The 15041-nt window shown below is 45.2% G+C and overlaps 1 protein-coding gene across 2 annotated transcripts in view; it reads left to right on the top strand.

The window, feature by feature from the left end:
• The window catches only part of MATN4 (matrilin 4), a 40526-nt gene extending 25858 nt beyond the window's left edge, over window positions 1–14668 (top strand). Inside the window, exons 2-11 of one of the 2 annotated variants that reach the window (XM_081916892.1) lie at window positions 755–864; window positions 1384–1956; window positions 2640–2762; window positions 4612–4734; window positions 5287–5409; window positions 6092–6214; window positions 7689–8102; window positions 10431–10583; window positions 11422–11526; window positions 13658–14668. In XM_081916892.1, coding sequence (XP_081773018.1) covers window positions 789–864; window positions 1384–1956; window positions 2640–2762; window positions 4612–4734; window positions 5287–5409; window positions 6092–6214; window positions 7689–8102; window positions 10431–10583; window positions 11422–11526; window positions 13658–13713 — 1869 coding nt within the window. In that variant the 5' untranslated portion in view covers window positions 755–788 and the 3' untranslated portion in view covers window positions 13714–14668. Of the gene's footprint in view, window positions 1–741; window positions 865–1383; window positions 1957–2639; window positions 2763–4611; window positions 4735–5286; window positions 5410–6091; window positions 6215–7688; window positions 8103–10430; window positions 10584–11421; window positions 11527–13657 lie in introns of those variants that run through there. The other variant, XM_081916891.1, reaches the window with a different exon arrangement.
• The last annotated feature ends 373 nt before the right edge of the window (window positions 14669–15041 follow it).

The raw sequence follows: 15041 nt of genomic DNA, 5'->3' as shown, positions 1-15041 counted from the left end.
CAAGATGCTTGGCTCAAAGGAGGCTGAAAAGAGTGCCTGTCCTCAATAAATTGTTCCCAGTTTATATGCTGAAACAAGGTTTGTCCAGCTGCCAGGACAGCTCTGTGTCTGAAAGGCAGACTGCAGTTTCACAGTGCCTTATGGATGTGGAACTGTAACACAGTATTTCTGCAGCAATACTACTAAACCACAAAATTGGTGGGGGTGGGGGTGTGGTGGTGGTGAAATGCCCTTGCATTAAGAGTACTTTTTTCAGTAACTTGGAGCTCAACGTGCTGAAATTTGCAAAGTTGCTGAAAGGACGTGGAGACTTACATTGTGTTCCAAAATGGATCCAGGCACTGGATCTGTGTCTGCTTGTTTTCCCCAGCACAGATCAAAAGCAGATGATGGTGGTGGTCTCAATCCTAAGCACACACTCACCAGGAAGTAAGGCCTGCTGAACTCCGTGGGGCTTACTTCTGAGTAAAAACATCCTTAGGATTGTGCTCTTGTTTGTACTTGCCCAGTTCGCTATTTCACATAGCAAGTTGGAACGCTTACCTTCAAAATTCTGATTTGGGAGTTGGGCTGCAGTCCTTATTCTCCCACTTACCTGGGAGCAAGCCCCATTGACTTTCATAGGATTCACTTCTGAGTAGACATGGTAAGGATTGCAGCCTAAAACAGCACAGAGTGCAGAAAAAGTGAAGGAAACATTGCAGAATCTCACTGGATGTTCTCTCTCTCCCCCCCCCCCCCGAAAATCCTGTAGACTTCTTCCTGGGATTCTGCAGTCTCGAAACTGAATGATGAAGCTGCTATACATTGCCCCTCTCCTCCTCCTTGCCTTTACAGCATTGGAAGCCCGACCGAAACTCTTAGGTAAGCTGCCAGTCAAAAAGATATATAGACAGCAGATACCAATTGAATCAGAGCTGTATTAAGCATAGCAAGGAGTAGCCCGTGAATTTATTCTCACGAAAGGAACATGATCACTTCTGGGTTTTTTGAGGGGGTATTCTGCAGCATGTCCTTGACGTAATAAAAGTGCATGAGTGTTGGATTTACACTGGACCATGCACGCATGGGAGACCATGAAGCTCACTGGGTGCTCTTGGGTCAGTCACTGCCCCTTAGCCTAACCTTCCTCACAGGGTTTTTGTGGGATTAAATGAGGAGGAGGCAAACTATGTACTCCACCCAGAGCTCCTTAGAGGAAGAAGGTGGCATACAAATTCGATAAGTAAATAGTAAATGTTGCTCCCATCAGTCTCAGCCAGCATGGCCAATAGTCAGGGATGATGGGAGCTGGAGTCCAGCAAATACTTGGAGGGCCAAAAGTTTTCCCCACCTTGGTAGAGAAAGTTGTGAAATGAGATCTCTCTTGTTTCCCTCCTCCAGGGACAACAAAGTGTAAGACTGGCCCCCTGGACATTGTCTTTGTGATTGACAGCTCACGCAGCGTCCGCCCCTTTGAGTTCGAGACCATGCGGCGCTTCATGATTGACATCATTCACAACCTGGATATAGGGCCCAACGCCACTCGGGTAGGGGTGATCCAGTATTCCAGCCAGGTCCAGAACGTCTTCTCCCTCAAGTCCTTCTTCACCCGGGCGGACATGGAGAAGGCCATCAACGCCATTGTCCCCTTGGCTCAAGGCACCATGACAGGGCTGGCAATCCAGTATGCCATGAACGTGGCCTTTACCACCCAGGAGGGGGCACGGCCGCTGCACAAGAAGATCCCTCGTGTGGCAGTGATCGTCACTGACGGGCGGCCCCAGGACCGTGTGACGGATGTGGCAGCTCAGGCACGAGCCGCTGGCATTGAAATCTATGCTGTGGGTGTGCAGCGGGCAGACATGAACTCCCTCCGGGCCATGGCTTCTCCCCCACTGGAGGAGCATGTGTTCTTGGTGGAGTCCTTTGACCTCATCCAACAGTTTGGCAAGCAATTCCAGGACAAGCTGTGCGGTGAGTGATGGCGGCAGTGGCAGGGTGGTCAAGCCACCTCCCGTGGCCATTGTTGACATTCAAAAGCGATTCAGTGAGAGATCAGAACATGAGGGGAAAGGTGGCATGTCCCCCCTTCGAGGTTACCAGGATAGAAGATAGCTCAAGCGTTGTTCATGCATTCTTGCTTCTTGTGTTGCCTGCAACCTGTAATGGAGGTGGAGATGGGGTGGATGTGAGCCTGTGAATTGATTCACAGTTAATCAAATGCTGGTTTGTCCATCAGTCTTGGCCGCTCTCTGTGAGTTTTGGACAATCTGCCTGCCCCATTTATAAATGTGAATTTAAAGCAAATGTGAGAGTTTATCCCTTCATCCATTTTCTTATTAAGTTTTTAAAACATGTTGGAAGTGTACATAATGCTCTGGGGATTGCTGCATGTACAAGGGAGCAAGAGACAAAACTGGTTGCGTCACTGGCACCAGCCAATCAGTGTTGTGCACAGCCAGCTTCTGCTACCAGCCTGTAATACCATCCCTCACCCACAATGCAGTGTTTAGCCCAGAGAGAGATATGCTTCCAAACTTCCAAACTGGCCCCACTAACTAAGAACATTACACTGTCTTCACCCTGGTATATCCATTCTCATGTGTAATATAAGTGGGCGAACCCTTATTTACCTTGTGCCATCTTGCATCTTCCAGGTGTTGATATGTGTACAGAACTGGATCATGGCTGCCAGCACACTTGTGTCAGTGTCCCAGGCTCCTTCTATTGTCAATGTAACCCAGGATACAAGCTCAATGCTGATGGAAAGACGTGCTCCAGTAAGTAAGATCAGTACGTTCAGTCAGACAGTTATTAGGGCTGATGAGATGGACAGTAATTCTCCCCGTTCCTAAGCCTAGATTACAATGCAACTTGCACATTGGATGAATTTTATTTTGCAACCGTGTCATTGCTGATCTGCCAACGAGTAATAAGGTTCGACAATGAACCATCTGCATAATGTGGATGCATGCTGAACATGTGCCGATATGGAAAAAATGTGGTGTTCATTAGCTGACACTGTTTATTCTGTGTAATAATCCCTTGTAAAACAAGCTGTGCTGGGTGGGAAGGAGACTCAGAAATGGATCTGTAGATAATAGATTCTACATAGATAATAGAATTGTAGAGGTGGAGCGGATCCCAAGGATCATCTAATCCAACCTCCTGAAATACTGGAATCACAGCTAAAGAATCTTTGACAGATGACCATCCAACCTCTGTTTAAAAACCTCCAATGAAGGAAAGTGCACCACCTTGTAAGGTGGACAGTAGAACAGTTCTTACTGTCAAGAAGTTCTTCCTCATGTTTAGTTGGAGCCTCCTTTCTTGTAACTTGAATCCATTGATCTGGATCGTGTCCCTGGAGCAGCAGAAAACAAGCTTGCTCTTATTTTGCATGCGGCAGCCCTTAAGATATTTGAAGATGGCTATCATACCACTCCCAGTCTTCTCCAGGCTACACATCCCCAACTCCCTCAACCATTCCTCACAAGGCTTGGATTCCAGACACTTTGTCATCTTGTGCAGGAAAGAAATAAGAGAAACAGCTGTGATACCTGCATTGCAGGTTGTGGTGCTGGATCACTGGACTTCAGCTGGTGGGTCGGGACCCTCATGGATCACTGTCTGATCCAAGGCAGGTTGCAACAGCAGCACTACCAACATGCAAATATATGGTAAAAGACTGAGAAGTGTTTTCCCGAATGCATGTTTTGGTTAAAAGTGGGTCCTGAGTCTGAAAAGGTTAAAGATTCCTGATGACACTTGGGTTCCAATCACACTCTATCACACTCTACAATTTTGTGAAAGTGAGAATGTGGCTGTGCCTGTGACCTCTTATAAGGATGGGAGAGAAATTGGATTCAGTTAACATTTAAGGAGGAACCTACCTAATCTGCAGTTTCCAAAACAACGTATAAATGAAAACACAGCCATCCTTCAACGTTTGCGCTTCTCTGGATTTTGCAATATAGCTTTCTGGCTAAGCAATGTGTACAAAAACACATATCCTGGAGTATAAGGGGAAATAGCATAAGAATGTGCATTGGATTTGGGTAAATTGCTTTGCAGAAATGCATATTTTGGGCAAAATTTGCATAAGAAAGTGTATATACAGTTATGGATGCTTCAGGTTACATGTCTTCGGGTTGTGGACCATGGAACAGGTTACTTCCGGGTTTTGCCGCTCGCGCATGTGCAGAAGTGCTAAATCGCTCTTTGTGCATGCGCAGAAGCGCCAAATCGCACTGGCGCCTGTGCAGATGTGGTGCTTCAGGATGTGAATGCTGCAGGTTGTGGACATGCCTCCGTCATGGATCACGTCTACAACCTGAGGTTCCACTGTATTAGGAGAAATCCTAACAAAAATGCCGATGAATTTTCACAAAGACTTCAAAAATAAATGAATTGCAAAACAAAGAGGAAATGTGTAAGACTGAACCGGAAAAATGAGCAGCCAAAAACCAACAGATCTGCCTACCCCCTAGCTTCTTGTCAACATGAATTGCGGTACATTATATCCTCTGGTGGTACTCCCAGTGCCCAAGTATGCAAGAGTGTACAAGCCTTACCTATGGCTTTTGTTTGCCCAGTCCATGACGTGTCCTTTTTTTAAAACCTCTGCAGTCATCGATGCCTGTGCTGATGGGAGACACGGCTGTGAACATCAATGCGTCAGCTCTCTCGGCTCCTACACTTGCCGCTGCCGGACAGGCTATCAGCTCAACCAAGACAAGAAGACATGTAGCAGTGAGTAATCTCCATCTAAGGGCGTCAGAAGAGTCCTGCTGGATCAGATAAGAAACCTCTCTAGATCTGGATCTTCTTTTGCACAATGGTTGATCAGGTTCCCACAAGCAGGACTCTCCCCACTGTCGCCCCCCCCCCAGCAAAATGGAACTAGTATATTGCCATCATGATAGATCATGTCACCTCTTAGTCACCAACACTGTGGTCGTTCCTGATAGGGGAGTTTCTCCAGCCCTCTGTTAATTTTGGCTGCTCTTTTTTGCCTCTGTATGCCATAATACAGCCCTGTTTAGGGAAGTTTTTAATGACTGATGTTTTAATGTATTTCTAATCTTTTATTGGAAGCCACCCAGAGTGGTTTGGGAAACCCAGCCAGATGGGCAGGATATAAATAAATTATTATTATTATTCATATTAGGGAAGGGGTGGGTGGGTTGGTAGCTATTAAATGGGAACTGGGATCTTGGAGGAATGGAGGCATTTTGCAGGAGGGAAGAGCAATGAGTCCTGATCACCTCGAAAGCATTCTCCACCCCCCTCTATTTCTTCCAGTGATCAATTTTTGCAACTTCGGCAACCATAGCTGCCAGCATGATTGTGTGAATATCCTCAACGGGTACTATTGTCGCTGCCGTGATGGTTACACCCTGCAGGCTGATGGCAAGTCATGCCAGGGTAAGTGTTGCATTATGTTGCTGTGGTGGAGGACACCATATGCATTGGTGTGGGGCGGGGGGAGCAAGAAAGAAAAGCAAGCAAGTGAGCTAAAACATAGAGTGCAACATCTGGCTATGATTCATTACTAGGTTTGCCAAATGACTGTTTTGAAAATGAGTTGGGATGTCTCAAAAGAAGACACCCATAGACTCGGTGGAATGGACTGTGATGCACTGGATTTATGGGCTGTGACTTCAGTATAAAACATGTTCCTTAGAGTGCTGGAGAATCCTGGTGATCAACATAACCAAAGGCAATATTGCCTTTCTAATTTTTCTCAGAACCATAGAATTGTGGAATTGGAAGGGACCACAAGGGCTATTTGGTCTAGCAATGGAGGAATTACAACCAAATAATCCATCCAGCTGGTTAAAAAAACCTCCAGTGAAGGAGAGTCAACCACTTTCCATGCTAGCCTATTCCCCTTTTGAACAGCTTTTACTGTCAGAAAGTAAATCCTAATATTTAGTTGGAATTGCCTTTCTTGTCATTAGATTCCGTTGGTTTGGGTCCTCCCCTCTGGAGCAGCAGAAAACATAGTTTATAGTTTCTTCACCGTATGGTCCTAATGGTTCTCCACCTGGTGCAACATGCTGAACTCCATAGCTAGATGAAATTATCCCCATGATTTGTGTTTCAGCCAGCGACCTCTGCAATAGTGTAGAGCATGGATGTGAATTTAAGTGCGTCAGCACTGCAGGCTCTTACCACTGTCTTTGCCCAGAGGGTCAGCAGCTCCAGGCAGACAAGAAGACATGCAACAGTGAGTATTAGGGGTTTCCTTGCTATGGAATGTTCTTCATGCATGGCTCCTCTTTGATACCTGAAAGAGATTCCCAGCCTTGACATCTCACATGACACAGAGTATTTCAAATAGATGGCAGGCAGGTAAGTGGCGATGTCTTGATCCTGACTGATCACTATTCCTGATATCTCTTAGATGGTCACACATTCAGAGATACTGTTTCTGCTTTTAAAAATACAACAGAAATGTGTCCCAGTTGGCACATAGCAGAAATGCATGATTGGTTAGGAGGAGCTGAGGGATGCATTAGTTGCTGTGTGTTATTAGACTGGATTTGCTGAGTTGGGTGGCAATGGCCTCAGAGAAGACAGAATGCCTCCTGTATCATGGGATCTAAGGCTACAACAGAGGAGTTTGTGTATTATTTTCAAAAATATGTGACAGGAAGCAAAAGATTAAATAAAAGAAGTTAATACGAGGTGTTCAGAATAGTGAGATCATTAAAATACTAAGCAGAATTCTGAATCATGATGTACCACTAGTTCTTGCATTGGTACTGTTGTATATTCCCCCCCCTCTCTCTCTCACACACACACACACACACCACTTCCTATATAGAAGGAACACATAGTACTTGCTTCTCATATTTTAACAGCTGCACAAAAGTTATTTGCCCAAAGATGAAAAGACATAGTACTCCCTCATTGGAAAGAGCAGTTTATCAAAGTTTAGCATTTTGCTATAAAGACGAAATTAACATCTTATCTAAGAGCAAGAGTACCTGATGATTATAGGAACTAATTCCTGGGGAGCTGGTCTCCTTTCATACAATTCTGCCAAGAGAACTGCTACCTTCCGGAACCTCAGGTTGGCTTTAACTTTCTAAAGTTGTGCTCACCATAATCTCTTACTGAAAAACATTGGATAAAATGTAGAGAGGAACAGTATTGTATTTGTATGAAATTTGCTTATGTTCATTTTCAAGTTTTTTGAATGATGTTGTTAAAAGTAACTTTAAAAGGAGTAATAATTATAATAACAATATCCGGGATGTCAGGTTGTAACCCAATCTTACAGAGGGATTTGCATGTCCTAATTAGGCTGTGGTGTCAGTTGGTAGCAAGAGGGCACTGTTGACCCACAGTTTGTCTGTGTGATTTGCTGAGGAACCAGTACGCTGGTAATGCAAGAGGCAAGGCACAAGAGATTGCCTACTTAAAATCATGTATGTGTGAGGTACATTTTAGTTGTCTAGAAACACTACTGGGATTGGGTTTCCAAAGGTCTTGTAAAGTGTAGCAAAAGGATTGTGAGTGAATTCTCCAACTGTGTGAAGCTGGGATCCTCACAGCTTGGAGGTGCCCAGTCTGGACATTTCAGCCACTTGAGGGTGATGGCCCAATATCCATCATATATCTCACTTTGCTGCTATATCAGAAGACAAGGCTAACGCTTATCTCCATTCGCCTCCCCTTTTCTCCTTGGGCTATAGAGTGCAAAGCTGGGCACATTGACTTGGTGCTGGTGATCGACGGCTCCAAGAGCGTCCGGCCTCAGAACTTCGAGCTGGTGAAGCAGTTTGTGAACCAGATTGTGGACTTCCTGGACGTGTCCCCTCACGGCACGCGCGTGGGGCTGGTCCAGTACTCGAGCCGTGTGCGCACGGAGTTCCCTCTCAACAAGTACACGACAGTGGCTGACGTCAAGAAAGCGGTGCAGAGGGTGCAGTACATGGAGAAGGGCACCATGACAGGCCTGGCCCTCAAGCACATGCTGGAGCACAGCTTCTCGGAGGCAGAAGGGGCCCGGCCCCTTTCCCAGAATGTGCCCAGAGTAGGCCTGGTCTTCACGGACGGCCGTTCTCAAGACGACATCTCCGAGTGGGCGAGAAGAGCAAAGGAGTCAGGTGAGGCTGCAGCAGGGATGTGTAACTGGGATCTTTATATAGGTATTGCAGAGCTTTTATTCTTGGGTGAGGAGCTGAAAGGAGGTTGCTTCTGAATTTCTCCAATCAGTTAAAGCACTTGATCTCTAACTGTACGCATTTTGCCGTACAACTCTTTTCTCTAGGTATGTTCTGACCATAGAGGTTGGACTATGAATTGCCGCTGTGTCTCAGTGGTAGGACACATGCTTTGCATGCATAAGGCCCCAGGTCTCCATTATCTCCAGATAGGGCTGACTGAAAGGAACCATGGAAAGCCATTGCCAGGAGAGATGTAAGATTTATGGAAATTTTGAAGCTGCTGGAGATAATATTTCCCCCCCAGCTAGCCCTTTAGAAGTTGTCACCTGATGTCCTTGTGAAGCCCGGTGATTGAAAGATGGGCAGCCCCTCTCCCATGTGGCAACATGGTCCATCAAGGGTAGAGGAGTGTGGGATCCATCCAGTTGGCAGGAAAAGATGCCTGGAGTTTCTGCATGCAGACATGCTGTACCACCAAGAGATGCTCCCTTCTGTCTCCTTCCAGCACTTACAAATTCTAATCGGTTTCTTTCATGAGCTGCCATGGTTTCCCTGAAAGGATGCTGGGAATTGTAGCCAGTTGGGCTTGCTGAGGATTCTGTTAGAGACCCCTTCATCACAGAACTACAGTTCTCAAGATCTCAGGAGGAGAGGGAATGCTTATTCATTTTAAACCAGTTTGAAAGCTGCAGTGCAGACAGGGGCTGAGCCACTCTGTAGGCAGACTGTCTGGGATGGCAATGCCTGCATTCTAAGGGCTTGAGCCAAATACCTCCTTTGCTCTTGGCACCAGGGCGACAGAGGTTTGTTGGAGCATTCCAGCCAGTTTGTTCTGCCTCTGTGTTTCTGGGCAGTGTCAGGAATTTGTGGCTAATTAGCGAATTCTCTCGTTTCCTCCTGTTATTGCCAAAAGGAAAATGCAGAGGAGTGTCAAATTACAGGGCCTAGAAAAAGTCAGGCGGTTATGCTGCTTTCTAGTCAGTTGCTGAACTCCCAAGAGATGAGGAAAAGGGAAGGTACAGCAGCCTTTCTTATCCCTGCCCAGAAGAGGACAGGCAGCCTAAACCCAGAACAAGAAATGGAGGGAAAAGAAGTTTTCATCCTTTGCCAATGTTATGCCTGGAAGCTGCAGCTTACTTCTCATTGAAAGTTGTGTCTTTTTCTGTTTTTCAGTCATCTGGTTCCAGCTTTTCAAGCCTTGTTCTTTCCCCATAGGTGGATAAGAGCACAAACATGATGGGACAGAGCAGGGCAGATAAAATTGAACACACCGTATTATTTAATCCTGTGTTCTCCTGTCTATAACTCTCTCTTCTTGCATGATATTCCACTTCATTGCCTACATGACAGGGACCAGCCATTTTGTATCCTGGGACCTCAAGGGCTCCTAATCTGGACTCCACTATTGACCCAGTCTCATAGAACTCCCATGATTCTCTCCCACTTCAGTTGTTTTCTGTCATGAACCCTTCCCTCATGTTGTGGGCAGAGGTTTTGGAAGAGCGCTCTGTGGTTAGCTCAAGACCTGAGGTTAAAACTACTATGGGAGAAGAAGGGGAAGGGGGTTATTATTTGCCCCATCTTAATTATGACCAGCTTGTGGTGATGCAGAGGCAGGCTTGTTTACTGGTAGCACTGGTGTTTCGGAGCACATGTCCTATGGAAACAAGAGAGGCCTCATCTGTATTGGCTTTCCACCAGCTATCGATGATGCACCTCATTGCCCAGTCATCCCCTTGGTCTCTTGGCCTGAGTCTCCTGTTTTAATTGCTGTGTTGCTTCAATGGAATTGTTTTATTGCATATTTCAGCGATGGATGTTCATACTTTAATGGGATTGTTTTATTGTGTATTTTAATTATGGATCTTTGCGTTTTAATGTTTGAGCCTTTGGTTTCTGTACTTCTAAACTGTGTAGAAGCCTAGTTTGGCATTAAGCAGTATAGAAATCCACAAATTATAGTGATAATAATAGTGACTACTAATATCTGAGAGACCTACTTTCATGCAGACCTGACAAACTATTAAGACTGGTCAGAAAGGCTATCCTGGCTGCATCATCAGCCTAAGCTTGCTATTCAAAGGAGAGCCTTCTTGGTGGTGGTACCCCAGCTCTAGAACTCCTCCCTCTCTCAGAAACGATTGGTTCTGTCTTCATGCACAGTGTATGAATGGCATCCCATAGCACTGGCTATTGAGATTCAAACAAATTGCCTGAGTTCCCAAAAACTGAAACCCTTGTATCCTATACATGTTGCTGGTTCTGCAGGAATTACCATGTTTGCGGTCGGAGTTGGCAAAGCTGTTGAAGAGGAACTGAGAGCGATTGCTTCTGAGCCAGTAGATAAGCACTTCTCGTACTCCGCAGATTTCAACACCATGACGAACATTGTCGACAATCTCAAAGTCAACATCTGTCCTGGTAAGCGATGGCGGAACCTGGGCAACAACCTTTACCACTATGCTTCTACCGTCAGATATTTGAATGCCGTGTTCCAGTAAATCCTGTGAGCAAATGGCTCATTCTACACACGATCCTGTGACCTGCCTCACATTACATCACTTTCCAGGTCATTTAATGCTAAATTTAGTATCCACCTAAAAGAAAGGGGGAAGCTATGTAGAGACAGCCTGAACCTGTGTTTAGTGTGTATCGTGTGAACAGGTCTAGTAGTTGAGCTGCAGTACAGTTCTTCACTTGTGGTGCTCCACAGGTGTGAAATCTGTGTGGCCATGCACACAACAATTGAGCACAACAATTGAGCTGTACAAACCAACAAGCACACACTTTGTCACATTAACAATCCTACACCTGCAGAGGCAGCTTGTATATCTGTTCAGTGCATGTGTGAATAAGTCTCATAGCACAGAGACTTGGAGATGGTAAGGGGTAGACTTTCAATAATAATAAAAATAAATAAGGCTTTTCTCTATCAGAAAGTTAGAGCATTGCATATATCGTATGCAGTATGTCAATTAAAGTCACAACAGGAGCCTGTGGCAATTTGAGAATTGTTCCCCCAGCTCCTTTCAGTTCTTCATTGCAGCCCTTGGACAATTTTTTTTTAATCACAGAAATCTAACTGCATTTCACATTTTGGTTGCCTTCAGTTAACAATCTTTGCCGAGACATTGTGCGGAAGTCAGTGGCAAGGTGATGATCACATCTGATCAAAGAAGGTTTTCAGGGGCCTCTGGTGCTATAAAGTGTTGATAGTGCTGATCTGAATAGGTTTCTAATATATTTTATGTTATTTCAGAGGAAGGCAAGGGAGAAACTGAATTCCGCAACCCTTGTGAATGTGAGGCCCTGGTACAGTTCCAGACAAACAGTCTTGCAATCCTGGAAGACCTCACTGATAAAAATATCCTTTTTGGTATAACCTTCACGAAAAGTGAAAGCGGGCAGGAACATTTGTTATGTTGCTTTCCCTCCCCTTTCTTGGAAAGATTTAGATTCTCATTTTAAGCATCCCATTCTCCAGGGTTTCAGAGGGCAAATTGTACCTAAAAGGGCAGAGTCTTGGGAGAAGTGCTCACCAGGCGCAACAGAACTCATGTGCAAAGTGTCTGCTGAAGTTCAGTGCTCTTGATGCCACCTTTGTGACAAGCAATTACTTCAGGGGTGGGAATGTGGTCCAGCGGCTAGAATGGATGTGTTTGGGTGTGAGGACAGCCAAGCCCAAAGCCCCATTCAGCAATGAAGCTTACTTGATGACGTTAGGCTAAATTCGTGCTCTTGGGGTGGAACTAGGGATGAGTGAATCTGTTACTTTCAGTTTTCTCATTTTTATAACCTTAAATTCAGGTCCCCACATTTTTTGCATCATTTTGTGGATTCTTTAAAAAAAAGGCATAAAAATTTGCCAGCATTTCTTTGTGAATTTCTTCCAATATAGACACCTTTTTTTGCAAGCAGTTTTCCGCAAGGTAATGCATTTCTGCACACTATCCTAATGAGATTTTGAATTGTCTTCAGCGTTTCATCCTAAAGCCAGCTGCCTAAAACTGCAAAGACTCCACAATGAAGGGAAAAAGCCCCTGCAGGGTGAACATTTACCCTTGGCCAACCCAGCAGGGTTTACATATCAGTGGTGGGTGTGGCCATGCCACACTCATGGGCACACTTTCACACGCATGCGTGCGCACTCAGACAGGCACATGTACACAGGCACACAGTCCTCATTCTTTAGTTGAGCTGAGAAAGGGAGGGGAGGTGGGTTGTGCCTCTCCATTCATCATATAATTATCTGATTACCCAGAGAGAAGGGTGGATTTGCATCCCCATCAGTGCAAATCCCCACTTGGCCATGAAGCTCACTGGGTGACTTAGGTTCAGGCTTGCTGCCTTTCAGCCTAACCTGCCTCACAGGGAGGTTGTGGGGATTAAATGGGGAGGGTGAGAGAACCATGTAAGTGTCAGGCTTTGAGGAATCAGATCCCTCCCACGGTGGCAGCCAAGAAGCAGAGAAACGATAAAAGTTCTAACCAAGCAATTTATTCAATAATTCACAGAGAGTGACGAAGGAATGTAGTCTTCCCTAATTAATGGCATTGCTCCAAGTAAAGTTCCACCCTCCTATGTCTTTCCTATTCTACGTCACCCCTGCATCAGTTATTCTGAGCTTTCTGCCTCTGAGCTCTCTGTTCTACTACCCGCAATGCACACCTAGTCCTGGGAGGGGGGGGTCAGGAATGCTTTCCAAGGACACTGTCATCTGTCTCTCCCCTGGTTCTTCTTCTTCCTGCTGTTCCTCTTCCAGTATTTCCCAGCTTCTGCCCTCTGCAGACTCTGAACTATGTCCTTCTGCAAACCACTGTTCTAAATCTATACTATCCTCCTGTTCTCGGGGAGGTTCAGGAGAAGGGGGTGGGGTGGTCCCCACCATTCCTCTTCAGTCCAGCCCCTGACAGTAACTCAACTTGAGTTCCTTCCCTGGAGAAAAAGGTCAGGTAGAAATGCAGCCAGCAAATAAATAAATAAATAATAACTGGGAGACAGAAAATAATTGGTGTGTGTGTTTGTGTGTGTGTGTGTGTGTGTGTGTAAGGTAAAGTAAAGTGACCCCTGACCATTGGGTCCAGTCGTGACCGACTCTGGGGTTGCGGTGCTCATCTCGCTTTATTGGCCGAGGGAGCCGGCATACATCTTCCGGGTCATGTGGCCAGCATGACTAAGCTGCTTCTGGCAAACCAGAGCAGCGCACGGAACCGCCATTTACCTTCCCGCCGGAGTGGTATCTATTTATCTACTTGCATTGGCATGCTTTCAAATTGCTAGGTGGGCAGGAGCAGGGACCAAACAATGGGAGCTCACCCTGTTGTGGGGATTCGAACCGCCAACCTTCTGATCGGCAAGCCCTAGGCTCTGTGGTTTAACCCACAGCACCACCTGCATCCCTCCGGCACCAAACTGGGGGGTTAGTTGCCCCTGCCTCAAGTTGTGAATGACTGTTCTCGCAATCTTGCATGTGCTGGTTTCCTTAATGCAACCACTTGCTCAGATGACTGCCAGAATTGACCAGCTGGAAAACCAGGTTGGCAGAAAATGATCGAGGCTGAGAGACACCTCACCTTATGGGCGCAGACACATCCTGTTAACTCATCGTTGGTGTTCCTGTTGTAAATGGTTGTTGGTTTTCATATACCACGAGCCTGAGGGGGAAGCTGAAACTGCTCCCTACTTGCCTAGATAAAAAAATGAAAAATAAAAAAAACTTTTTTAAAAAACAAAGAAACCCTATGTTGGAACACTTTCCCTCCCTTGGCTTGAAATGGATGGTTGGGCTGAGCCATTTGTCAAAACTGGTTGAGCCACAACAGGTGGATGGTTCAGAGAAGACGCAGGAAGTGAGGCAGACATTATCTTCAAGAGCGACCAGGGTTAGTTGGCAGCCAATGAAATCTTTCCTGGGGCTTTGCGGAGCACTCAAGGGCCTCGGAGAGCAACATCCCTGGTTGAAAAAAGAAATCCCCTTCCTTCTAAATTTCATTTTTATTTTTTAAAAAAGGCTTGCTTATGGAGGGAGAGACATTGGCAGCTTCTCACATTTTCAAGTTGAAGACTGTGCTGTTTTCTCCCTTGTTATCCTCCACTGTGAAAAGCAGCCCCAGCAGCTCCTTTGTCTACAGCTTTCTGCTTCAGTTGCACACGAATACCTGCTTTTCAAAAAAAGAGGAAATATTATTTTAAAATATGTAAGTTAGAATAAGATGCTCCAACCCCCCCCCCCCCACCAAACTGGGGCATCTCTGATTGGAATACTCTGCTCCCACCCCACAACTTGACTTTGACAGTATTGATGGAGAATTTGTTGTTTTCCCTCCTCTTTAAAAAAAAAGAAACAGGTTTTTTTTTAAAAAAAGTTATATATATAAATATGTGTGTGTGTATATATATATCTTTCTTTCTGAAAAGCAGGGCAGGGTAGTCTTATTTTTAAACAATCTTTTTTATATGTAAATTTTTTAATAAACGGACCCAATAAACTTGCTGAAGATTTCTAATTGGCTTCTGTTGTCTTTTAAAGTGTGGACCCTTGGAAAATAATAAGCAAGCCGGTACCTACAGCAAGGGAAAGGGGAACATGAGATCTTCCAGATTTTGCTGGATTCCAACTCACATCAGTCTAAATTCTATTGCAATAGTTGATGGATGATGTCCTTTAGCCTCTTGCTAAGTCACGACTCTCCATTTACCCCTTAAAGGAGAAAGTCTCTTAACTGCTTTTGCTCAATCCTTATCTCACCAGTTGTACAAACTGGGCAGTAAAGTGAATACAGTAAATTGAAAACTACTCCTGGAGGTAAGTCATAGTGAACTCAGTGGGGCTTACTTCAAAGTAGCTACTACTATAATCATTCCATCAATTTTTGATGC

Source organism: Podarcis melisellensis, assembly GCF_964234715.1.
Source record: "Podarcis melisellensis genome assembly, chromosome: 6".
In the NCBI taxonomy this organism is placed as follows: Eukaryota; Metazoa; Chordata; class Lepidosauria; order Squamata; family Lacertidae; genus Podarcis; species Podarcis melisellensis.
The sequence above is the reverse complement of the archived record's forward strand: the minus strand, read 5'-3'. Positions and strand labels throughout refer to the sequence as shown.